The sequence below is a fragment of the Rhinatrema bivittatum genome, chromosome 2 (assembly GCF_901001135.1).
Source record: "Rhinatrema bivittatum chromosome 2, aRhiBiv1.1, whole genome shotgun sequence".
Lineage (NCBI taxonomy): Eukaryota > Metazoa > Chordata > Amphibia > Gymnophiona > Rhinatrematidae > Rhinatrema > Rhinatrema bivittatum.
This window is the reverse complement of record NC_042616.1, coordinates 816,513,468-816,539,545: the sequence shown is the minus strand read 5'-3', so window position 1 is coordinate 816,539,545 and position 26,078 is coordinate 816,513,468. Positions and strand designations below refer to the sequence as shown.

The window sequence follows — 26,078 nt, the reverse complement described above, 5'->3', positions numbered from 1 at the left end:
GTTCAGGGCAGGGAACAATAAAACACATATACAGATTATAAAATCAAAACATCTATTTCCACTTATGGTAGTCACAAACCATAGACAATACAGGGGAAAGACATACTGGCTAAGCGATGTCATAAACCAGTCTGAAAAAATAAGTCTTGAGGGCTCTTCAAAAGGACTTCGTGTCCTTCAGGCGTCTCCATTCTGAAGGGAGGGAGTTCCAGAGGGTGGGGGCAGCTGTTGGGAAAGTTCTCTCTCTGGTTTCATCAAGATGGGAAAACTTTGCAGAGAGTATGTCATGGAGACCATGGTTGGAGGATCGCAGCGGACGGGTAGGGGTAGACGGTTTCAGTGTTGAGGAGATCCATGGGGAGGAGATCTTGTGAATGAACAGTGATTGCTAATTTGTGTTGAATACGAAAAGAGACAGATGAGCCAGTGAAGGGACTGCAAAACAGGTGTAGTGTGTTCACAGATAGGTGTGTTAGATGGAAGACGGGTAGCCGAATTTTGCAAAATCTGGAGAGGTGCAGAGCATTACAATAGTCTAGACTTGAAGACATGAACGATTGTAGGACAGTTCGGAAGTGATAAGGTTCTAAGAGAGGTTTGAAGTGCCTAATTAGTCATAATTTAAAGAGAAGAGAATGAGACAGCCAGTCAGCATGAGACTGCACGGAAAGTGATGGGACGATGAGGACACCGAAATTGCGCGCTGTGTCAGAGACGGTTAATTGGGCAATCATTAAGTTTGATGAAAGAGGCGATGGCAGAAGGTGGAAACCTGGAGAGGATGGGAATTTCAGTTTTATTGAGATTAAGTGAAAGCTTATTAACTAACCGACCTGTAGTTCCCAGCCTCCTCCTTCCTTTTTGCTGTCTGAACAGGACCCACATCCTCACATCACCAGTCCTCCGGAGCTACTCCTGACTCTAAAGAAGCATTGAAAAGGTTCAGCCGGCGGAGCAGCCAGGACATCACTAAGTTCCCTTAGTACCCTAGGATGATTCCCATCCAGCCCCCGTCGTCTTATGTAATTTAAGTTTAGTTACCCGCTCACTAACGCACCGGTCTGAAAATCGATTGAGGTTTACCTCACTTCCAATCTTATTTCTGTTTAATTTATGTGATCCTGCTCCAGGCCCTTCCACAGTGAACAACGAACAGAAAGATTTGTTAAGCAATTTTGTTTCTTCTTTGTCAGCTTCTACAAATTCCTTTCCTGCACCTGAGTCTCACAATGCCACGTTTGGCCTTCTTCCTATCGCTAATGTATATTGCCGCTGTGTAGGTCCCTTGTGAGACCTCACTGGGAATACTGGGTACAATTCTGGAGACCGCAACTTCAGAAGGATATAAACAGGATGGAGTCGGGCCAGAGGGAGGCTACTAACATGGTCAGTGGGCTTCGTTCTAAAGCATAGGGGGATAGACTTAAAGATCTGAACATGTCCACCCTGGAGGAAAGGCGAGATAGGGGAGATAGGATAGAGACATTCAAACATCTCAAAGGTTTCCATGCACAGGAGGGGGAGCCTCTTTCAACAGAAAGGAGGCTCTAGAACAAAGGGGATCGTGCGATGAGGTGAAAGGGGGTAGACTCAGGAGTAACCTTAGCAAATATTTCTTTAGACAGAGCCAGTGCAAGACCATTCGGTGCCTTAGGCGAGCCATTGGTCATACAAGCCCCATCTCCCAACTCACGTATTGGCGGCAGCTCCACCATAGCGCACCCTCTTACCGGCTCTGGCTCAGCAGCCCTCTGAGCCTTGTGCCGGCAGGAGTTTGCTGGCCCCAGAATTTTGGAGCTTTAGGCAACCTCCTTGTCTTCCCGACGGAAGCACTGGCCCTGTCTTTACAGAAAGGGTAGTGGAGATTTGCAATATCGTGCGTGACCCGGGAGGGATCCTTATCCATTTTTGATCCAGTTTGTGGAATTCACTTCCTCTAACAGTATGTCTTAGTCAAGATTCAAAAGAATTTTTAAAACTTGTAAAAACCCATTTGTTTAATGAGGCCTTTGCCAATATTGGTTAACCATCTCTGAATTATTTTATTGCAGACATTTATGCCTGGATTAAATTACTTCGTACTTTTGTCTGGTTTATTGTCTGTTTTGATTATCATGTTTATTATGTGTGTTTTTTGTTGTACCCCACTGAGAACATCATTGCTGGAGGGGCGGGTAATAAATATTTTAAATATATGAAATAAATAGCGGATGCATGGAACAGCCTTGGTGTGGATTGGGTCAGGACCAGCCTCAGGAAGTATTTCTTCATGGAAAGGGTGGTGGGATGCCTGGATGCCCTCCTGGAAGAGGTAGTGAGGACAAGGATGCTCATGGAATTCCAAAGGCCATGGGATAAACTCGGAGGATTCCTAGTGGCTAAATGATGGAGATGAAGAATAGGGGTAACCCCTAGGTATCAACTGAGGTAACCTGCACAGAGCAACAATTACTCAAAGAATAATAAAATAGATACATAAATAAAGCTTCTGGGTGGACTGGATGGACCGCTTGGGTCATTTTCTACCGACATGTACTATTTATTTATTTATGCTGTTTTTCTATACCATTGCGCCACCGGCCATCCAGTGCTCCTACCATGTGACAGGGGCCGGCCAATGGCACCGATAGCCCCTGTCACATGGTAAGGGCAAAGGGCCATCGGCGCCATTTTTATTAGTGGCAGCCGACAGCCCGAGAGCAGTAGATTGCTCCCGGCGCCCCCACTGGACCACCAGGTAATTTTAAAACGTTTTGGGGGGGTCGGGAGGGTGGGGGGAGGCTAAGGGGTCAGTTTTAAAGGGTTGGGGTGGGGGTTTTTTTATCGGGCCATCGGCGCCATTTTTATTAGTGGCAGCCGATGGCCCGAGAGCGGGCGATCGGTCCCGGGGCTTCCACTGGACCACCAGGTGATTTTAAAACATTTTGGGGGGGTCGGGAGGGTGGGGGAGGCTAAGGGGTCAGTTTTAAAGGGTTGGGGTGGGGGTTTGTTTATCGGGCCATCGGCGCCATTTTTATTAGTGGCAGCCGATGGCCCGAGAGCGGGCGATCGGTCCCGGGGCTTCCACTGGACCACCAGGTGATTTTAAAAACATTTTGGGGGGGGTTTGGGAGGGTGGGGGAAGGTAAGGGATTAGTTTTAAAGGGTCGGGGTGGGTTTAGGGGTTGTTTTGGTGTGCCAGTTCCCCCCCCCCCCCAAATAACTCCCGTTAGTGGACACAAACCCGATTAACAATTTTTCATGATAAATCGGGGGGAATTTCTATTGTATCGCACTCTTTAACGATTTTTGACGATTTAAAAAATATCGGACAATATTTTAAATCGTCAAAAAACGATTCACATCCCTCTGCAACCTGATTGTTGAGTTTAGCCATGCTGTCATTTCGCCATAGAGAATCTTGTGTATAACGCATAAAGTTTTATGCATTATTCTATGTTCTACAGGCAGCCAATGTAATTCTCGCAAGATTGGAGTCATATGGTCCTTCTTTCTTGTGTTGGTTAAGATGCGAGCTACAGTATTTTGGAGTACCTGTAAAAGGACGGATTGTAGCTTTTGGAAGGCCTAACATCGTGGAATTACAATAATCTAATCCTGTAAATAACATTGCCTGCAGCACAGATCTAAAATTTTCACGTGACAAAAATGGTTTAAGGCATCTTAACGTCATTAATTCTGTGTTATTAAGTGTTGGAGACAAAATCAGTTACATGATTCACGAACATTTGGGATAGGCACAGAGGATCCTTGGTTGCAAAAACCAAAGCCTGAAATGAACTGTGGCCTGAGATGGTGAGAAACGAAGCAAGATGGACAGAGCTTTGTCAGCCTTACCTGCCACCTCACCTCGTTCTATATTTCTATGATTCACCTCCACCTTATCAAATGGAGCCCGGGGCAGGAGAAAACTCAAGAATGAGCAAGGAAGAAAGTATTGTCAGACGAGGCCGAGCCAGGTGTCATTTCACCCTGTTGAATGCATGGACTTGTAGCTTTGATTTAGCAAAGAAGGCAGCAGGACCTCCCATGCATGGGATAATGTGAGAAGAAAAAAACCAGGGCTGGGTCAGCCCTGTCCTGAAAAATGGAGCGATTCCGAAAATCTCTTCTGATATGCCGTCATTTTACATAGATGGCCATTGTGGTGAAGAGACGCACACTGTGCCCAGCCATCCTTTCTCTGAAGCATTCAGCCAGGGCAGTCTGTGTCCCAGGCAAGATTCATTTAGTTTGTTGTACCTGCAAAATGCAAACAAGGAAAGAACTCTCTGCCAGCTTCTGATCATAATTATATCGCAATGACAGAGAGGAGCACTCGGGAGGAGGTGTGGCACTTTATGTCCGGGATGGCATAGAGTCCAACAGGATAAACATCCTGCATGAGACTAAATACAAAATTGAATCTTTATGGGTAGAAATCCCTTGTGTGTCGGGGAAGACTATAGTGATAGGGGTATACTACCGTCCACCTGGTCAAGATGGTGAGATGGACAGTGAAATGCTAAGAGAAATTAGGGAAGCTAACCAAATTGGTAGTGCAGTAATAATGGGAGACTTCAATTACCCCAATATAGACTGGGAAAATGTATCATCGGGTCACGCTAGAGAGATAACATTCCTGGATGGAATAAATGATAGCTTTATGGAGCAATTGGTTCAGGAACCAACGAGAGAGGGAGCAATTTTAGATCTAATTCTCAGTGGAGCACAGGACTTGGTGAGAGAGGTAACGGTGGTGGAGCCGCTTGGCAATAGTGATCATAATATGATCAAATTTGAATTAATGACTGGAAAAGGAACAGTGTGCAAATCCAAGGCTCTCGTGCTAAACTTTCAAAAGGGAAACTTGATAAAATGAGAAAAATTGTTAGAAAAAAACTGAAAGGAGCAGCTACAAAAGTAAAAAATGTCCAAGAGGCGTGGTCATTGTTAAAAAATACCATTCTAGAAGCACAGTCCAGATGTATTCCACACATTAAGAAAGGTGGAAAGAAGGCAAAACGATTACCGGCATGGTTAAAAGGGGAGGTGAAAGAAGCTATTTTAGCCAAAAGATCTTCATTCAAAAATTGGAAGAAGGATCCAACAGAAGAAAATAGGATAAAGCATAAACATTGGCAAGTTAAATGTAAGACATTGATAAGACAGGCTAAGAGAGAATTTGAAAAGAAGTTGGCCTTAGAGGCAAAAACTCACAGTAAAAACTTTTTTAAATATATCCAAAGCAGAAAGCCTGTGAGGGAGTCAGTTGGACCGTTAGATGATCGAGGGGTTAAGGGGGCACTTAGAGAGGATAAGGCCATCGCGGAGAGATTAAATGATTTCTTTGCTTCGGTGTTTACTGAAGAGGATGTTGGGGAGGTACCCGTAATGGAGAAGGTTTTCATGGGTAATGATTCAGATGGACTGAATCAAATCACGGTGAACCTAGAAGATGTGATAGGCCTGATTGACAAACTGAAGAGTAGTAAATCACCTGGACCGGATGGTATACACCCCAGAGTTCTGAAGGAACTAAAAAATGAAATTTCAGACCTATTAGTAAAAATTTGTAACTTATCATTAAAATCATCCATTGTACCTGAAGACTGGAGGATAGCAAATGTAACCCCAATATTTAAAAAGGGCTCCAGGGGCGATCCGGGAAACTACAGACCGGTTAGCCTGACTTCAGTGCCAGGAAAAATAGTGGAAAGTGTTCTAAACATCAAAATCACAGAACATATAGAAATACATGGTTTAATGGAACAAAGTCAGCATGGCTTTACCCAGGGCAAGTCTTGCCTCACAAATCTGCTTCACTTTTTCGAAGGAGTTAATAAACATGTGGATAAAGGTGAACCAGTAGATATAGTATACTTGGATTTTCAGAAGGCGTTTGACAAAGTTCCTCATGAGAGGCTTCTAGGAAAAGTAAAAAGTCATGGGATAGGTGGCGATGTCCTTTCGTGGATTGCAAACTGGCTAAAAGACAGGAAACAGAGAGTAGGATTAAATGGACAATTTTCTCAGTGGAAGGGAGTAGACAGTGGAGTGCCTCAGGGATCTGCATTGGGACCCTTACTTTTCAATATATTTATAAATGATCTGGAAAGAAATACAATGAGTGAGATAATCAAATTTGCAGATGACACAAAATTGTTCGGAGTAGTTAAATCACAAGCAGATTGTGATAAATTGCAGGAAGACCTTGTGAGACTGGAAAATTGGGCATCCAAATGGCAGATGAAATTTAATGTGGATAAGTGCAAGGTGATGCATATAGGGAAAAATAACCCATGCTATAATTACACAATGTTGGGTTCCATATTAGGTGCTACAACCCAAGAAAGAGATCTAGGTGTCATAGTGGATAACACATTGAAATCGTCGGTACAGTGTGCTGCGGCAGTCAAAAAAGCAAACAGAATGTTGGGAATTATTAGAAAGGGAATGGTGAATAAAACGGAAAATGTCATAATGCCTCTGTATCGCTCCATGGTGAGACCGCACCTTGAATATTGTGTACAATTCTGGTCGCCGCATCTCAAAAAAGATATAATTGCGATGGAGAAGGTACAGAGAAGGGCTACCAAAATGATAAGGGGAATGGAAACAGCTCCACTATGAGGAAAAGACTAAAGAGGTTAGGACTTTTCAGCTTGGAGAAGAGACGGCTGAGGGGGGATATGATAGAGGTGTTTAAAATCATGAGAGGTCTAGAACGGGTAGATGTGAATCGGTTATTTACTCTTTCGGATAGTAGAAAGACTAGGGGGCACTCCATGAAGTTAGCATGGGGCACATTTAAAACTAATCGGAGAAAGTTCTTTTTTACTCAACGCACAATTAAACTCTGGAATTTGTTGCCAGAGGATGTGGTTAGTGCAGTTAGTATAGCTGTGTTTAAAAAAGGATTGGATAAGTTCTTGGAGGAGAAGTCCATTACCTGCTATTAAGTTCACTTAGAGAATAGCCACTGCCATTAGCAATGGTTACATGGAATGGACTTAGTTTTTGGGTACTTGCCAGGTTCTTATGGCCTGGATTGGCCACTGTTGGAAACAGGATGCTGGGCTTGATGGACCCTTGGTCTGACCTAGTATGGCATTTTCTTATGTTCTTATGTTCTTATGTTCTCAAAACTCAAAATGAGTTGAATGGTAAGCAGCAAAGTAGTGAGCCACGATAATATCTTTCTAGGACTATCAAAAGTGCATAAAATGTAATCCTTGCAGACTGCCAAGGTCCCTCCCTCGGGCAACGAGGTCCAAATGGCAGACTGGCAGTACTGGGACTCCAGGGTGCCTGTGACGGTGCTTCCATGGCACATCCCTATCCACTGCCAGGAGAGCTGCCTGCCCCTGTCTGCCCTGCTATAATTAAGAGAGAGTTTCCTCTTCTTTCTGTTTTCTAAGGCTGCTTCACAGGCACAGAAGGACAGACGCACCAAGGGGCGCTTCCATCCCAGGCTGTGAGAGCCCTGCTCAGCACATCCGGCTCAGAACCTGTGATAGACCCCTGTCAGCAGCTTTCCTTTCTCACCTCTGCTCATTACCCTAAAGCCTGCAGCTGGCAGCGGGGTCTGAACTCAGCTGCAAGGGTCTGCACCTCCCTCTCATTTCCATCAGAGCAAGGACTCCTGCTGTCATCCCTCATCTGAGCCAGAACCCAGGGGTCCATATAACTCACCATCTCCTCTCATCTGAGCCAGAACCCAGGAGTCCATATAATTGTCCACCTCCTCTCATCTGAGCGCAGAAACCAGGGGTCCATATAACTCTCCACCTCCTCTCATCTGAGCCCAGAAACCAGGGGTCCACATAACTCTCCACCTCCTCTCATCTGAGCCCAGAAACCAGGGGTCCAAATAACTCTCCACCTCCTCTCATCTGAGCCAGAACCCAGGGGTCCATATAACTCACCATCTCTTCTCATCTGAGCCAGAACCCAGGAGTCCATATAACTGTCCACCTCCTCTCATCTGAGCCCAGAAACCAGGGGTCCATATAACTCTCCACCTCCTCTCATCTGAGCCCAGAAACCAGGGGTCCATATAACTCTCCACCTCCTCTCATCTGAGCCCAGAAACCAGGGGTCCATATAACTCTCCACCTCCTCTCATCTGAGCCCAGACCCCAGGGGGTCCATATAACTCTCCACCTCCTCTCATCTGAGCCCAGAAACCAGGGGTCCAAATAACTCTCCACCTCCCCTCATCTGAGCCCAGAAACCAGGGGTCCATATAACTCACCACCTCCTCTCATCTGAGCCCAGACCCCAGGGGTCCATATAACTCTCCACCTCCCCTCATCTGAGCCCAGAAACCAGGGGTCCATATAACTCTCCACCTCCTCTCATCTGAGCCCAGAAACCAGGGGTCCATATAACTCTCCACCTCCTCTCATCTGAGCCCAGACCCCAGGGGTCCATATAACTATCCACCTCCTCTCATCTGAGCCCAGAAACCTGGAGTCCGTATAACTCTCCACCTCCTCTCATCTGAACCCAGAAACCAGGGGTCCATTTAACTGTCCACCTCCCCTCATCTGAGCCCAGAAACCAGGGGTCCAAATAACTCTCCACCTCCCCTCATCTGAGCCCAGAAACCAGGGGTCCATATAACTCTCCACCTCCTCTCATCTGAGCCCAGAAACCAGGGGTCCATATAACTCTCCACCTCCTCTCATCTGAGCCCAGAAACCAGGGGTCCATATAACTCTCCACCTCCTCTCATCTGAACCTAGAAACCAGGGGTCCATATAACTCTCCACCTCCTCTCATCTGAACCTAGAAACCAGGGGTCCATATAACTCACCACCTCCTCTCATTGAGCCCAGAAACCAGGGGTCCCTATAACTCACAACCTCCTTTCATCTGAGCCCAGAACTCCGGGGTCCATATAACTCTCCACCTCCTCTCATTGAGCCCAGAAACCAGGGGTCCATATAACTCACCACCTCCTCTCATCTGAGCCCAGAAACCAGGGGTCCATATAACTCTCCACCTCCTCTCATCTGAACCCAGAAACCAGGGGTCCATTTAACTGTCCACCTCCCCTCATCTGAGCCCAGAAACCAGGGGTCCAAATAACTCTCCACCTCCCCTCATCTGAGCCCAGAAACCAGGGGTCCATATAACTCTCCACCTCCTCTCATCTGAGCCCAGAAACCAGGGGTCCATATAACTCTCCACCTCCTCTCATCTGAACCTAGAAACCAAGGGTCCATTTAACTGTCCACCTCCCCTCATCTGAGCCCAGAAACCAGGGGTCCAAATAACTCTCCACCTCCCCTCATCTGAGCCCAGAAACCAGGGGTCCATATAACTGTCCACCTCCTCTCATCTGAGCCCAGAAACCAGGGGTCCATATAACTCTCCACCTCCTCTCATCTGAACCTAGAAACCAAGGGTCCATATAACTCTCCACCTCCTCTCATCTGAACCTAGAAACCAGGGGTCCATATAACTCACCACCTCCTCTCATTGAGCCCAGAAACCAGGGGTCCATATAACTCACAACCTCCTTTCATCTGAGCCCAGAACTCAGGGGTCCATATAACTCTCCACCTCCTCTCATTGAGCCCAGAAACCAGGGGTCCATATAACTCACCACCTCCTCTCATCTGAGCCCAGAAACCAGGGGTCCATATAACTCTCCACCTCCTCTCATCTGAGCCCAGACCCCAGGGGTCCATATAACTATCCACCTCCTCTCATCTGAGCCCAGAAACCTGGGGTCCATATAACTCTCCACCTCCTCTCATCTGAACCCAGAAACCAGGGGTCCATATAACTGTCCACCTCCCCTCATCTGAGCCCAGAAACCAGGGGTCCATATAACTCTCCACCTCCTCTCATCTGAGCCCAGAAACCAGGGGTCCATATAACTCTCCACCTCCTCTCATCTGAGCCCAGAAACCAGGGGTCCATATAACTCTCCACCTCCTCTCATCTGAGCCCAGACCCCAGGGGTCCATATAACTCTCCACCTCCTCTCATCTGAGCCCAGAAACCTGGGGTCCGTATAACACTCCACCTCCTCTCATCTGAACCCAGAAACCAGGGGTCCGTATAACTCTCCACCTCCTCTCATCTGAGCCCAGAAACCAGGGGTCCATATAACTCTCCACCTCCTCTCATCTGAGCCCAGAAACCAGGGGTCCATATAACTCTCCACCTCCTCTCATCTGAGCCCAGAAACCAGGGGTCCATATAACTCTCCACCTCCTCTCATCTGAACCTAGAAACCAGGGGTCCATATAACTCACCACCTCCTCTCATTGAGCCCGGAAACCAGGGGTCCATATAACTCACAACCTCCTTTCATCTGAGCCCAGAACTCAGGGGTCCATATAACTCTCCACCTCCTCTCATTGAGCCCAGAAACCAGGGGTCCATATAACTCTCCACCTCCTCTCAGCTGAGCCCAGAAACCAGGGGTCCATATAACTCTCCACCTCCTCTCAGCTGAGCCCAGAAACCAGGGGTCCATATAACTGATCACCTCCTCTCATCTGAGCTCTCACCTGGACTTGTCTGAGATATGAATGAGCTCCTCGGCTGCAGATCCTGATCCTTGTGATGAGAGAGGCTGTCAGACCTGTACATATACCCTTCCACCTGCCTGCCGCTCCCTCCACTGTACACACACATGCAAAGACATGCCAATGGTCACACCCACAAGAGCGCAGCATATCAGTTGACTCCTGGTGAAGGGTCTAAGCTGAATGTGCAGGAGATCCACACTAGCAGCCAATATCCCAACTGACTGACCCCAGAGGACTCTGTGTCACCAGCCCATCCAGTCTGCCCAGCTATTCTCTTCCCCTCTGCTAATTTTGTTGTACAATACAAAAGCAGCACAAATATGAAGATATATCCCAGCTGGTACAGAAAGACCAACTACAAGATATCTTCCTTTATTCAGGATAGTATATGTTGTCTTCCTTTTCAGTGCTCCATCATTATGGGTAGATGAGCCTACAAGATCCTCTATTCACACCCAGGACCCCTCCTTTCCCATATCTGGCAGCAAAGCTGTTCTAGCTTTCTAGGTCCCTTGTGTAGCCTGCCAGACAGACTCAATTATGTGAGCACCTGCACATCCTGTAGGACTTCCAGTTATTACTCTACCTGCAGCCTGCCAGAAAGACCCAGCTACGTGAGCTCCCCTGCCGTTGAAGCAGAGAGCTATGCTGGATATGCGTGAAGTATCAGTTTTTCTTCTCCCCTGCCGTTGAAGCAGAGAGCTATGCTGGATATGCATTGAAAGTGAAGCATCAGGCTTATTTGGTTTGGGGTAGCAACCGCCGCAACAAGCCAGCCACTCCCCGCGTTGAGAGTGCAAATCCTTTTTTCCACATTTCCTCTTGCCGTTGAAGCTTAGAGCGATGTTGGAGTCGCAGTAACCGTGTGTATGTTTATTGAATAAGGGTATTATCCCCAGGCAGTAGCCGTCATTCTGGCGAACCACCCACTCTTCATTGACGTCCTCTTGACTTTATGGATCCACAGTGTTTATCCCACGCTCCTCTGACGTCCTTCACAGTTCTGGTCTTCACCACTTCCTCCTGAAGGGCATTCCAGGCATCCACCACCCTCTCTGTGAAGAAATACTTCCTGACATTGGTTCTGAGTCTTCCTCCCTGGAGCTTCAAATCGTGACCCCTGGTTCTGCTGATTTTTTTCCTAAGGAAAAGGTTTGTCGTGGTCTTTGGATCATTAAAACCTTTCAATCTAAAAGTCTGTATCATATCACCTTTGCTCCTCCTTTCCTCCATGATGTACATATTTAGATTCTTCAATCTCTCCTCATAAGTCATTCGATGAAGACCTTCCACCTTTTTGGTCGCCCTTCTCTGGACCGCCTCCATCTTGTCTCTGTCTCTTCGGAGATACGGTCTCCAGAATTGAACACAGTACTTCAGGTGAGGCCTCACCAAGGACCTGTACAAGGGGATAATTATTTCCCTTTTCTTACTCGATATTCCTCTCTCTATGCAGCCCAGCATTCTTCTGGCTTTAGCTATCGCCTTGTCACATTGTTTCGCCGACTTCAGATCATTAGACACCATCACCCCAAGGTCTCTCTCCTGCTCCGTGCATATCAGCCTTTCTCCCCCCATCGAATACAGATAATTCGGATTTCTACTCCCCATATGCATGACTCTGCACTTCTTGGCATTGAATCTCAGCTGCCATATCTTCGACCACTCTTCCATCTTCCTTAAATCCTGTCTCATTCTCTCCACTCCTTCCGGCGTGTCCACTCTGTTGCAGATCTTAGTGTCATCCGCAAAAAGACAAACCTTACCTTCTATCCCTTCCGCTATGTCGCTCACAAAGATATTGAAAAGGACCGGTCCCAACACCGATCCCTGCAGTACACCACTTAGAACCGCTCTCTCTTCAGAGAGAGTTCCATTTACCATCACACATTGTCTTCTGTCCGTCAACCAGTTTGCAATCCAGGCCACCACCTCGGCATTCACTCCTAAGCTTCTCATTTTATTCACCAGTCTCCTGTGCGGGACCGTGTCAAAAGCTTTGCTGAAATCCAAGTAGATGACATCAAGCGGTCTTCCTCGATCCAATTCCTTGGTTACCCAGTCAAAAAAGTCAATCAGATTTGTCTGACAGGATCTTCCTCTGGTGAATCCATGCTGCCTCTGGTCCAGCAATTCTCCGGACTGTAGATAGTTCACTATTCTCTCTTTCAACAGTGACTCCATTACTTTTCCCACCACCGAAGTGAGGATGGCATGTAAGTCCTAAAGAAAAATCTAGGCTAGTCAGCGGGCTATTACTGGTTGGGTAAAAATCTAGGCTAGTCAGCGGGCTATTACAGCGGTAAAAAGAAGACAAACTGGGGGGGGTGGGGGGGGGGAGGTAGAAGTCCTATCCCTAGCCTGGGTGAACTGGGAACAAACTGGTGAAACTGGAAATGGCCTCGGCGCGTGTCCCTTTTAGAGGTAAAACCTTTTATTAACCAAGGTTACCAAATACGCAAACCTTCAGAGTGCAGGGTAAGTTATCCACGCTGAAGGCGAATCAGAAAGACAATAAAACATTTGCCATTTTCTCCTCCTTCTTTCTTGTCAAGCCCTCCCCCTTGCAGCCCAGAATGAATCCACATGACCCCCTCCCATCCTTAACATCCTCCCATGGTGCCATTATAACACAGGCGCAGGTATGCGCGCGTGGTATCAGACAGGCGGGAAGCACGTACACGCCTGCCCTATTTGAAAGGTAAGGGCGCTGGTGTGCGCGGAAATCCCGCTTCCGTCACGTAAGCGGGCCGGCGAAGCACCGGTATCCCACAACCAGTCCACTTCCCCCTGACACAGGAGATTTAGGGAAACCGAGCAGATAAGAAAAGGTCTTTTCTTTGTTCTTTTTTTGACCAGCGGGGCTGTGATGGTTTGTGTGAGAAAAAGCCCTCGTTTTATCGCTCGCCATAATAGCCGCCCATAACAGCCACGGATCACGATAAGGGTGGCCATCCCACGATAAAACCTTTTTTTCCCCCCATCTACCGCCAAAGAAAAGGCGGTGCTATTTCCGACGCTAAATCCCGCGTTAGTGTGCGTTAAATTTTCATGACAGGTGGTGGAAGTCCCTCATTTGCATAAAGAGCTAGCTTTTGCATACTCATAATATTTGGACATAAACGTGCGTCAGACCCCTTGTATCGCAGGTTGAGGCCCTAAAACGACTTGATGACTGACCCTATACGTTTGTGCCGAGGCAATGGAGGGTGCAGTGACTTGCACAAGGTCGCATAGAGCAGGAACAGGATTTCATCCCAGTCTGCTCCCCCATCTCCTCCTTCCCCATTCCTTGGCACGAGTGCCATCCACATCTGCTTAATTTTTAACATTTTTTTTCAAGGTAGCTGTGCTGTCCCAATAATCCCCAAAGGGTCAGTCCCTTCCCTGATGTTCTTAACGCTGGCCCCTATGACTCCCATAAGCCAGGAGGCTCTCTCTCCTTCCCCTCCGTTCAGCCTGCAGGCCAGGGGAGAACAAGGGCTGGAGGTGAAACCTGGGCTGGATTCCTGGAGCCCTTGGCACAGGGGCTTTCCTGCTTAACCAGACTTTATTTTTTATAAGCAGAATAGAAATGTTTTAAATAAACAGATGAAATAAAGATTTGCCGAGCTGGAGCCCTTGGCACAGGGGCTTTCCTGCTTAACCAGACTTTATTTTTTATAAGCAGAATAGAAATGTTTTAAATAAACAGATGAAATAAAGATTTGCCGAGCTGGAGCCCTTGGCACAGGGGCTTTCCTGCTTAACCAGACTTTATTTTTTTATAAGCAGAATAGAAATGTTTTAAATAAACAGATGAAATAAATATTTGCCGAGCTGGAGCCCTTGGCACGGGGGCTTTCCTGCTAATGCTGTGGATCACGTTGCCTTGGCAGATTATAAGTGAGGAGAGTTTCCTGCTCTCCAGGCCACGGGTAAACACAGGGTTATTTAATCGGATACTAGGGTAGGAGGTTGAATGTAATTGTAACCGTCTCTTTTTAGTCAGTAAGGAGGCCCAGACAACTGATCCGTAAAGATAGACTTTTATTGCCAGCAAGATGCAGCTAAGACAAAGGCTCAGTACAACTGCATGCCCCTCCCCTTCAGGAGCAGACTCTTATGCACTTTACAGTTCTTATCTTTTACACATGCGTTCTAAGCATTGCTGAGCAAGCATATTCCGGCTGAAGGGGCTACTGACCCCCCTCCCTAGACACCCTGGAACTTTCGTGAAACTTCTCCCATGTTCTGCAGGAGAGGCTGCTGGGACTTGCAGTTCTGGAAAGGAATTCGCGAGTCTGCAGTAATACAGCCCATCACATAATACATCCATTGTTCTAATCTAGGTTACAGCAGTGAAAGCTTATCAGAGAATAAGAACAGCGAAGCCAAAAAAATGAAAATGTGCAATGTGCTGACAGAGAGTTTCTCAATGTCCTAATTACAGCTGTATTGCAGACTGTAAGTAAACCCGTCATGAAGCAGGGAATTCTGGTACATGAAGTCCTTTGTCAGGTTGAAGCGTTCAGACTCCTTCATTCCCCCCTTTGATACTTATCATTCTCTATGAAAAGTATCACACCATCACAACGCAACTGTGGAGCTGAAAGAAACAGAAACAAGAAAAATTAGCAATTTGAGTTCTCAGGGGGCCCTAATTTCCCAAACAGTCCGATGGTTTCTTCACGGGTTTGAGACGGATGGGCCCTATTGGCTCCACCCCCCTTTGTAGCCCGAACTTGTCATGTATGGGAAGATGGCCCAGGATAAAACATGAGGATGGTTAAACAGGTTCTATAGGCTCAGAGGAATACATGTACAGTAACAGGAGCTGCGTGGCTGTTTTGCGTTCAGCAATGTCCTTCATCACCCGACGAAGGCGGGTGATGAAGGACATTGCTGAACGCAAAACCGAAGGCGGTTTTGAGCAAGAAAGGAATAATTCAGGGTCCTAAAAGACAAAACAGAATTAAACTGGCTGGGATAACAAACAAGCTCTTAAATCCATCGATCATGGAAAACCAACCACGGAATCCATTGGTCCAGTCCCATGCACTATTCCACTGCTGGACAGGGACGTGTGCCATCTTGACCATGCGATCAGTGATATCTTGGATAACCTTGCTTTGGTCATCTACCTGTAAACAACAATTGGAGAGGTTAAATGTTCCACAAACCCTCCTTCCTGGGCCAGAGGGTAATCTAAAACCAATCTATTCTGGTACACTGCAGTCATAATTTTGGTATTTTCTTTTGCCCAGAGTTTAAGAGCGAGAGCAGTCGTTGGTGATGAGCTCCAGGACTGCCTGAAGCCTGATTGTTCAGTTGTTTTCCCTCTATAATGCTCCATGCACTTGAATTGTAAGAAAGGCATATTTAGAGTCTGTTTAGATATTTACAGTTTTCCTTCTGCCAACTGCAGAGCTCGAGTAAGAGCAATTAGTTAAGCTTTTTGTGCAGACGTTCCTGGGGGAAAAGGTTGAGCCTCAACGATTTCATCTTCGGATACAACAGCATATCCAGCAGAACGTATCTCATGAATGATTTGGCTGCTCCCATCAGTGAATAAAGTCCAAGCTCCTTGCCAGGGTTGATCCCTCAGGTCTGGTCTACTGGAATGTATTGTAGTCATGACTTCTTCACAATCATGGGCAACTGGTTCAGGTGCCGGCATAAGAGTGGCCGGGTTCAAGTTTTTGCTGTCTTGTATTTGAATTTCAGGTGTTTCACACAGTAAGGCTTAATACTTGACGAGACGTGAATTAGTCATTCATTTTGGTCCATGGGTCTCTAGCAGTCCTTGAATGGTGTGGGGAGTTGTTACGTTCAGAGTTTGACCAAAAGTTAATTTGACTGCTTCTGGAATTAGTAAGCATGCAGCCGCAATGCTTTGAAGGCAACCAGGCCATCCTTTTGCAACATTGTCCATTCCTTTTGAGAGATATGCAACAGGTCGCTCCCATGAGCCTAGAGTTTGAGTCAATACCCCAATGGCCATTCCTTTCTTTTCATCGACGAATAGATGGAATGGTTTCATTACATCTGGCAATCCTAAAGCAGGTGGTTCAATTAAGGCTTCTTTTAATTGACGTAAGCTTGCTAGCTCGTGTCCTTCCCATTGAAAAGTTTGAGACTCTGATTCCTTACCCCGCAACTTGTCGTACAGGGGTTGGGCCATAACTGCATAGTTAGCAATCCACAGTCTACAGTATCCTGCAGCTCCAAGGAACTCTCGGAGTTCCTTCTTACAAGTGGGTACAGGTTGACCTCGTATTGAACTGGTGCGAGAAATTCTCAGACAACGGGTTCCTCCACGTATTTGGAAGCCTAAATACTCTACTTCCAATTCACAGATTTGCGCTTTCTTTTTACTTGCACGATACCCTTTTGAGTACAACGTCTTTAGCAGCTGAAGAGTGGATACTTCACATTCGAGGTACGTCTCTCGAAACACCAGAAGATCATCCACGTATTGTATTACTGGCCCATACATGACTTGGTACATCTTCAAGTCTTTTGCCAGTTGCTCACCGAACAGCGTAGGTGAGTGCCTAAACCCTTGAGGCAAACGAGTCCATGTGTACTGCTGCTTTATTCCAGTAGGTGCATTTTCCCATGTGAAAGCAAAAATCTTCTGACATTCCTCCGCCACCGGGACGGAGAAGAAGGCATCTTTGAGATCAATGACACTGTACCACTTTGATGCAGGAGAGACTTGAGCCAAGATTGAATATGAATTTGGCACGAGGGCTACTAGATCTTCTACTTGACTATTCACTTTCCGTAGGTCTTGTACTGGTCGATAATCATCAGATCCAGGTTTCTTTACGGGCAACAAAGGGGTGTTCCAAGCAGATCGGATTCGTCGGAGAATGCCCAAGTCGTACAGTCTCTGCAGATGTATCTGGATTCCTTGCCTGGCCATATATGGAATGGGGTATTGAGGTTGATTAATCACCTGTGCATTCTGTTTCATCTCTATCCATATGGGGGTAGCGTCGATAGCTATTCCTCCCGGGATCTGTTCGAACCATACTTGGGGTACACTATCCATCAGTTGTCTTCGTTTTTCGTTGAGGGGGGTGTTGTTTTCATATCGATGTTCGATGGTTCGTTCGACTATGGGAAGATGTAGTCTCCATTCTTCTTGGAGGGGACAGATGAGTATCACTGGATGGTCCCTGAAGGAGGCTTTAACTTCCCCTGTTGGTTGAAATCTCAATGTGGTCTGAGGCTTACACAGCAGGTTCCATCCGATAAGGGATACCATGGTCCCGCCTACTTGTATACTTCATTCTTTTCTGCAGAGGGGCAGTGAGTACCTGACCTGAGGCGCCCACTATAGAAACAGTCTCTTTCGTCGGGGGGGCCGATTGGTGCAGTCATGACAGATCGTTGGCCTCTGAGTCCAACAGGCCCCTGATTTTTGTTGTGTTACCTCGTGGATCTCCACCAGAGGGTCAGTGGGGATTCTTCCCTCCCGGTCTCTTCAGGCTGTATGCTCCTTGTCGCCTCCCCCGCCATCTGCCAGTGGGGGTTGTCCGATCTCCTTCCTCCTTGGCCCCTTTGTGTCGGTGCAGGTCCATTTTTGTCGTTAGTATTCACTGCAGGGCTCCCGTATTTCTTTTGCCATTCTTCACAGTCTCTCTTCCAATGGCCTTCATTTTTGCAGTACGCACGCTGATTCTTTCCCAAAGGGGGGGGTCTTGTTCCCCCTCCTCTTCGCGGTCTGCCATTGTCTTGGCTCCTTCCCGTCCGCGTGTCCTCGAGAGCGGCGGCTAACAGTCACTTTCTCCTTCATGTCTCTACTTGCTTCTCTCTTTTCTCTTCCACTTCTCTATTTCCACATACCTGGTCTGCTATAGCTTTTAACTGGCTGAGGCTCATGCCCTCAAAGCCTTCGGCCTTCTGCAGCTTCTTTCGGATGTCGGGTCTCTATTATTAAGTTCCTGGTTGCAGGGACGGGCCCTTTTCTTCTCTTCCTGATCCCTTTTCCCATACATCTCAAAATACGATGAAAAGATCACAATCCATCTGGAAATTGAATAGGTGACCTGCGCCTGGAGGCAAATCAATTCTGACGAGGCTGAGAAGCTGCAAAACATTGCTTCCTTCATACTTGTAAGTTTGGCATTGGGTTAATTCAATAAAGTCAACCTGGATCTGCAGGCAAGGATCCAGGGGAGGCGCTTTAGGTGTGCAGGAGTGATGATCAAACCCTTGGAAGCCTTGTATCAATTACATTGCAAACACTAAGAACATATGGTAATAGCCAGAGCCCAGCCCCCACCAGTGGTCAAAGAACATAATTGCAATATATATATATATATATATGTGTGTGTGTGTGTGTGGGCCACTACTTTATCATTTGGGCCGACTCATATTTGCTCTTGTTCCTAATCTTGCATAGTGGCCCCTTCTCTTGCCCACAACTTCCAATAATCCTTATCTTGCGCCTGCCACTGAATCAAAATTTTTAATATTAAGTCTTTGTTTTCTCCGGTTTTTTGTTTTTTTTTACAAACGGCATCCTGTAATTCTCACAGTCAGCGCTGCACATGCTTGGCTGTCTTATCTTGCCAGTTCCTTAAAACAGGGAGTAGCTCTGCATATTTAACTACTGCTAGCCAAAGAAGCAACAAGAAAAACTTTAACAAAGAACCCATTCTTAATCATTTCTCTAAATTTCCCAGAGACAGCTTCAAAATAAACTGCGTCAGCAAAAGAGAGTTCATACTTTATCATGCGTTCCAATGTAACTTTTAAATAACAGATAATATATAGGAGACAAGTAAGAACAATAATTAACATGGTATTAGAGAATAGAAAGATAAGCATAGGGAGGACACTGGGATAGAAGATATGAGAAAACTGAAAGCTTCTGATTAACGCCAGCATTGAAACGCACAGCCATATTGAATGCACTACGCACTGGCTCAACGTCTTTTTTTTTTTTTCCTCTGGCTCGATTCCCTCCTCTCTCCTGTAATTATCTCTGCCGTTAACCCTTAACTGCCATCAAGTTCTAAACTTCAACACCAGTAAATGCATTCTCCAGTAATCAAATCAGTATTTTAACTTAACACTGTACATTAATTTGTTGTATAGTAGTCTTGTGCAGCATCTGTAAACCAAAATCTCTTCTTATTAGGGTTTAAAACAATTAAAAAAAATCCCTGGTACATGTGCTTGCAATTCACAGATAGCAGTTACATACATTACAATCCTTAATTAATAATGGGGACTTCCAGTTCCCCATTTTGTGCGCCTGAGCCACCATTACGAGGGCGGCTCCCTCCACTAACTTCTTTGCCCATGACGGAGGATTCTCAATGACTGCAATCCAAGCAGTTATGTACGGTATATCTTCAGGGCAACCCGGATTCCCTTCTCGTATAACTATATTCTGGACCCTTGTGGCCGTTTGGAAATCGAAAGTTCCTACCGGAGGCCAATTTACACACAAACTGGGCCACCTATGGGTGCATCGTTGAATCATTCCGGGTTTTGTACATTTTCGTCTATCAAACACTTCGCTATAGTGCTCCGTCATGGCTTTTAGCGGAGTCGAATAGCCCCCTCCCATTAGGATAGAATCACAGACAAAGGAGGGAAGGGAAGACGGATAGGTAAGGGGTCCGTACCCGTCAGACACAAAAGGGTCACAATCGCCCCGACTAGGACGCGGTCAGCCCGGCCTAGAACTGCGAGGCCATTCACTCTCTTTCACACAACAAGAAACCTATTCCCACTATCGTATGCGTTACTTCTTTTTCCTCTTTTTATGCGTGTGGCTTTCGGAATGCAATTCCTACCAAACCACCGCTTGGGGTGTGATCAAAGCCCCCTCGGTCCCCTCACGGATGGACCGGTTATTTGCTACTCTTTTAGCTATTCTTCACTTTTCCCATCATTCCCATAATACTCGCCTGCAGGGTTCTTCCGAACGTCATGAAAGCCTTCTTCCCGGATCACCAGCCCAAAGGTCTCAGAGGATCTCCGTGGAATGACCCCCTCAGATACCTGATCACTGAACTCAGCGGTGGCCACTCACCAGGCAAGTCTGGGGGATCACTCCGCCACAAAATCCCCTGGACCAACTGGGGGGCTAAAATAGCGTCCCCGGTACCTCCTGGCTGAGGCTCGCCAAATGTAACCATCTCTTTTTAGTCAGTAAGGAGGCCCAGACAACTGATCCGTAAAGATAGACTTTTATTGCCAGCAAGATGCAGCTAAGACAAAGGCTCAGTACAACTGCATGCCCCTCCCCTTCAGGAGCAGACTCTTATGCACTTTACAGTTCTTATCTTTTACACATGCGTTCTAAGCACTGCTGAGCGAGCATATTCCGGCTGAAGGGGCTACTGACCCCCTCCCTAGACACCCTGGAACTTTCGTGAAACTTCTCCCATGTTCTGCAGGAGAGGCTGCTGGGACTTGCAGTTCTGGAAAGGAATTCGCGAGTCTGCAGTAATACAGCCCATCACATAATACATCCATTGTTCTAATCTAGGTTACAGCAGTGAAAGCTTATCAGAGAATAAGAACAGCGAAGCCAAAAAAATGAAAATGTGCAATGTGCTGACAGAGAGTTTCTCAATGTCCTAATTACAGCTGTATTGCAGACTGTAAGTAAACCCGTCATGAAGCAGGGAATTCTGGTACATGAAGTCCTTTGTCAGGTTGAAGCGTTCAGACTCCTTCATAATGTCAGGGCATTGATAAGCTAGGAAGGGAGGAGGGCACGTTTTCTGTTTTATAAATGTGTTTAGGGGATTAGTGAAAGAACTGTAGGATTTGTTTGAGATTCTGCACCTCACCCTGATGGCTCCCGAAGGACAAATAATGAAATGTGGAGGAATAAGTGAATGCGGAAGGGAGCTGTGTGATCTGTGTGTGCTGTGAGGGTGGAGAGGCTCTCTGTCTCTCCATCACGCTCTCAGGCTGGGATGTCAGCCCTGCTCTGCTTCAGTGCCAATTCTCAGGAACCCGTGCCCAGTAACGACTCTGATCCTATTTATCCTCACACTGCATATGAAAATTCAAGGGTTCCCCAGAGAAAGCAGGGGTCGCCTACAGTTCTCCTGCCATTGCCAACTGTCTCCATTCCTGCTGGTGAGGCCGATCCAGTCCTGGTTTTACTCCACCTCCAAAAAAAAAACCCCAGGCCATTGCATAATCATCTTTTATAAACTTGATTGTATAAACTTCTATCGTGTCCCCCCTCTCAGCCGTCTCTTTTCCAGGCTAAAGAGCCCTCACCTGCATAGCCACTCATCACAATGGAGCCGTCCCAACCTCTTCAGCACTTCCTCACCCTCCTCTGAACCTTTTGTAGTCCCTCTATGTCTTTTTTTGAGAAGGGGCAAACAGAATGCACACACAATACTCAAAGTGCGGTCCACAAGGACTCCAGGGTCCATTTCCTGAGCAGTGACTCCTCATACAGGACCCAGCATTGCGGATCTGTAGTGGGGTTATTTTTCTCTATTTATTTATTTATTTAGAGGTCTTGTACACTGTCCTACCAAGTGAAAATCAGCAGTTCACCGTGGTTCATGACCTTAACATTCATAAGTATTAGAGAACATTGAGTACATTAATAACATTCGCCATTAGTAGTTACCGGGCAATGGGTAGAGTATTCGGGTAATAGCTTGGGAGGGTATTAGGAGGAGAGAAGGGGGTATAAGGGTGAAAATGGGAATCCCTATGTGCTATTCAGATGCCCTATCTCCCAGTCTCACCCGGTCCTTCTGCAGTTCCTCGCAATCCGCTGCTTTTTTTTTTTAAACCTTTGATTAATTTTGTGTCACCCGCAAAATGGATCACTCTTTTCCAGATCATTTATGATCCCTTTGGTAATCCATTAATGACCTTTTTCCATTTAGAAAACAGACCATTTAATCCTACCCTCTGTTTTCTTCTGTCTTTTAACCAGTTGACAATCCATAGTAGGACGCTGCCTCCTATCCCGAGACTTTTTAATTTGCTGAGGATTCTCTCATGGGGAGAAAGCTTTGTCAAATGCTTTTTGAAAATCCAAGTACACTGCGGGGTAGATTTACAAACATACACGCGCGCATCCAAGTCTGCACGGTTTCCAGCACGCGCATGTGGACATGGCGATTTTATAACAGACGCACCGGCGCGTGTATGTTATAAGATTGGGGAACTGCGTGGACATGTGTGCAGGATTTTACAATCACTCGCAACCGGGGCCTTACCTCTCAGCACCAGGTTTCGGGTCCTGCCTCGCGGTCTAGGTTTGCCGGGTACCGGGCCTGTTCGGCGGCGTCCCCGCAGGGGCAACGCCATCGGGACACCCAAGTCAGACGCCCTCCTCCTAGACGCGCGCGCAAGGGAGCTGCAACTATAGGGCCTTTCCCGCCACTCAATGCTCCGCCCGCTCCCGTGGCATCAGACCCCAATGACTATGTAAGGTTGGCGCCTGCTTCCAGCAGACGCCTTGCAACGAGGTTACCTTGCGGTTCCTAGTTGCTGTGTGCCTCGGAGGTTACTAACTTCTTGCCTGTAGCCTGCTTCCGTGTCTTGCTTCAGTTCCAGCCAGGTTCCTGCCTCAGTATCCTGCTTCAGTCCCAGCCTGACTCCAGCTTCCATGTCTTGCTTCAGTTCCAGCCAGATTCCAGTGACTTGCCTAAGTCCCAGCGGCCGGGCCCCTATGGGCTCCTCCCCGGGGGGGTCTCAGCTTCCAGGATGAAGTCGCCTCATCTGTCCTCCCGGTCCCAGTAGCCCGACTCCCACAGGCTCCTCCTGGGGAGCTCGAGTCCCCTGAGTAAGGCCAGCCCCTTCTTCTGGCCTAGTATCCGCCTCCCGGCCTGCTCCCCATCACACGGAGACATTGTCCACCTTTCCCAGTCTCTGGCAGGCCGGCCCAAGGGTCCACGTACAGTGAATTCACAACACCGCTAGCACATTTGCGGGTAGCACTCACAAGAGGGGGGGGGGGGGTCAACTTTTGCAATTTCCGCATGGCGACGCAATTGGGCCTTCCCCAGTTACTTCCCAGTCTACTCCAATTAAAGAGTGGACTGGGAGGGAACTTCCCTACCCCCTACCTAAACTCCCTCCCTCTTCCCCTCTCCTCCCCACCCTCTAAACTCTACCGATCTATTTTTATTTTTTTTTGTTTCACAACTTACTTCAGGCCCGGAGCTGAAGTAAGTTGCGCTGGCCGGCTGCCGATGCACAAGCCATCGGGACAGCATACAATGGCGCTGTCCCAGCCCGGCCCCCACCCTGTCTCTCCCTGCCCAGACCCCGCCCCCCCCCCCGGCCTACCCCTTTGAAGAGGCCTGGCACTTGTGCGCGTTCTGAGGTTTACATGCGTGGCCGGGCCACTTTGAAAATTCACGCGGCACGTGCAAGTCCCCAACCATGCACGTAAACCCCGGGATTTATGTGCACAGGCCTTTTAAAATCCACCCCTATGTCGACCAACTCAACTTTATTTACATGTTTATATAAACTTTTGTTAGGGTGCTTTGAAAAGGTTTCTCCTAGAAAGCTGTTATTTCTGCAACTGATTAGACTTGTAGAATTATTGAAGGTTGTTGACATGACAGAATATGCTGAAATGCTAGAATGTAGGCCAGAAATTAAAGCTTTAAATTTCATTCCTGCCTTCTGGGCTCAATTTACAAGAGATCACATGACTTACAAGGATCCTGTCTTCATTTTATGAGATAAAATTATAATACCATCCTATTAAGAGGATGTTGTGTTAATGTGTTAATGTCATCTAATTAGAAAATGTTATGAAAACAAACTAGCTCATTGAATTTTAAATTGGATTTAATCTATTGTGGATATGTGTAAATTGGATTTCATCTCTTGTAAATTGGATGTAAATTATAATTTTAAACAATGCTCTCTGAGATTGCTTCTGAATGCCTCTCCTGGAATATTCCAGTATTCCATGCTCTATCAAAATAAAGATCTTTTTTAAGCTGCCAGTATGAAGTGTTTATTTAGGTTAACGCACAACACCTTCAAAAACATCAAAAAAATCGGTAAGGCAAGACATCCCTTTGCTAAATCCATATTGACTCTTCCCCATTGAACCATGTCTACTACTACAACTACTACTACTACTACTACTACTATTACTACTACTACTACACATTTCTATAGCACTACACAACATAAATAGCATAGGAGTCGAGATGGCCGCAAGAGCGGTCACACTCAACACTGCTCAATGGTTAACTTTGCTAACAGTAGCATGTTACAATGTTTATATTTTCTGGTCTGTGTTTTAGGTGCGAATAGATTAATTTTGTCAGTAGATTTAGGGGTGGGTGTGTGTGTGTGTGTGTGTGTGTGTGTGTGTGGGTAGTGGATTTAGGTGCATATAGTTCATTTTCTTCAAGTGTAATGGTGGGGGAATACGGGATCTATGGGTGTTTGTAAATTGATTGTATAGGATGGGAGTTTCAGAGGTTTGTTGGGTGTCTGGTAGTTTCTTTGGGTGGGAGGTTTTGAGTAGAGTTCTTGATTGTTTGCAAGGGTATGCTAACTAGAGATGTGCATTCTTTTATCACAAATTAGGCAATTTCAACGAAATTGCCTAATTCGTCCTGGTTCAGGGGACCCGAACCCCGAAACGGATTTTCCCCGATCTTCGGGGAAAATTCGTTTTTCGGGTTAGTGTGGGGGGGGAGGGACACATTTATTTAGAAAAATAAAACAAAACCATCCCAAGCCTTCAATTTTACTTTATTACAACCCCCCCCCCCCCCCCCCATCATCCCGATCCCTCCCCAAGACTTACTAAAAGCCCTGGTGGTCCAGCGGGGTCCCGCAAGCGATGTCTCCTTCTCGGGCCATCGGGCCTGCCAGGAATCAAAATGGCGCCGGTGGCCCTTTGCCCTTACCATGTGACAGATGCTACCAGTGCCATTGGTCGGCCCCTGTCACATGGAAGGAGCAATGGACGGCCCGCGCACAAGCATGCACATGTGGAATACCTGCGTGTTACTAACAGTACACATTTTTTACATCTGCAGAACTGACTATTTCTCCTTTAAATTTGTTGTGTGTGGTGTGTGTCCTGTGTGTAGGAAGTGGCCATGTTAACATTATGGTGGTGGTGGTGGGACATCCAGGCAAGCTGAGGTCTGAGACTGCAGGTCTGGGAGTCACCAGCATAAAGACGGTACTGGAAGCTGTGGGAGGAGATCAGGACACCGAGGGAACGAGTGTAAAGAGAGGAGAGGACCAAGTAGAGAGTGCTTTGGAGTGCACCAACTGGTAATGGGATACTGGTGGAGCAGGGTCCACCAAGAGATGGACACGTTGTGCCCAAACAGGATGGCAAGCACCCACCCTCTCCTCTATCTGCCCCCCGTCACCTCCCACACTTAACAGAGCAACCAGAGGAGGGCAAAGACATTCTGGCCATTTAAGCTTAAGATGCTTAGTGAGGTGGGCTTCCTGTCCTAAATATCCACTCGAGTTACTTTTCTTTCCAATCACAGGGCTTAGCCATGTTTACTGTGGACTGCAGGCCCTGCTCATGAAATGAAACGCACTCCACCT

General features: G+C 46.9%; 1 protein-coding gene across 1 annotated transcript in view; it reads right to left on the bottom strand.

Annotated features, from left to right (window-relative positions):
* LOC115083415 overlaps positions 1 to 26,078 on the bottom strand; it is a 154,178-nt gene that overhangs the window by 29,225 nt on the left and 98,875 nt on the right. Inside the window, exon 8 of the mRNA XM_029587221.1 lies at positions 10,512 to 10,576. Within this exon, the coding sequence (XP_029443081.1) occupies positions 10,512 to 10,576 (65 nt within the window). The remainder of the gene's footprint in view (positions 1 to 10,511; positions 10,577 to 26,078) is intronic.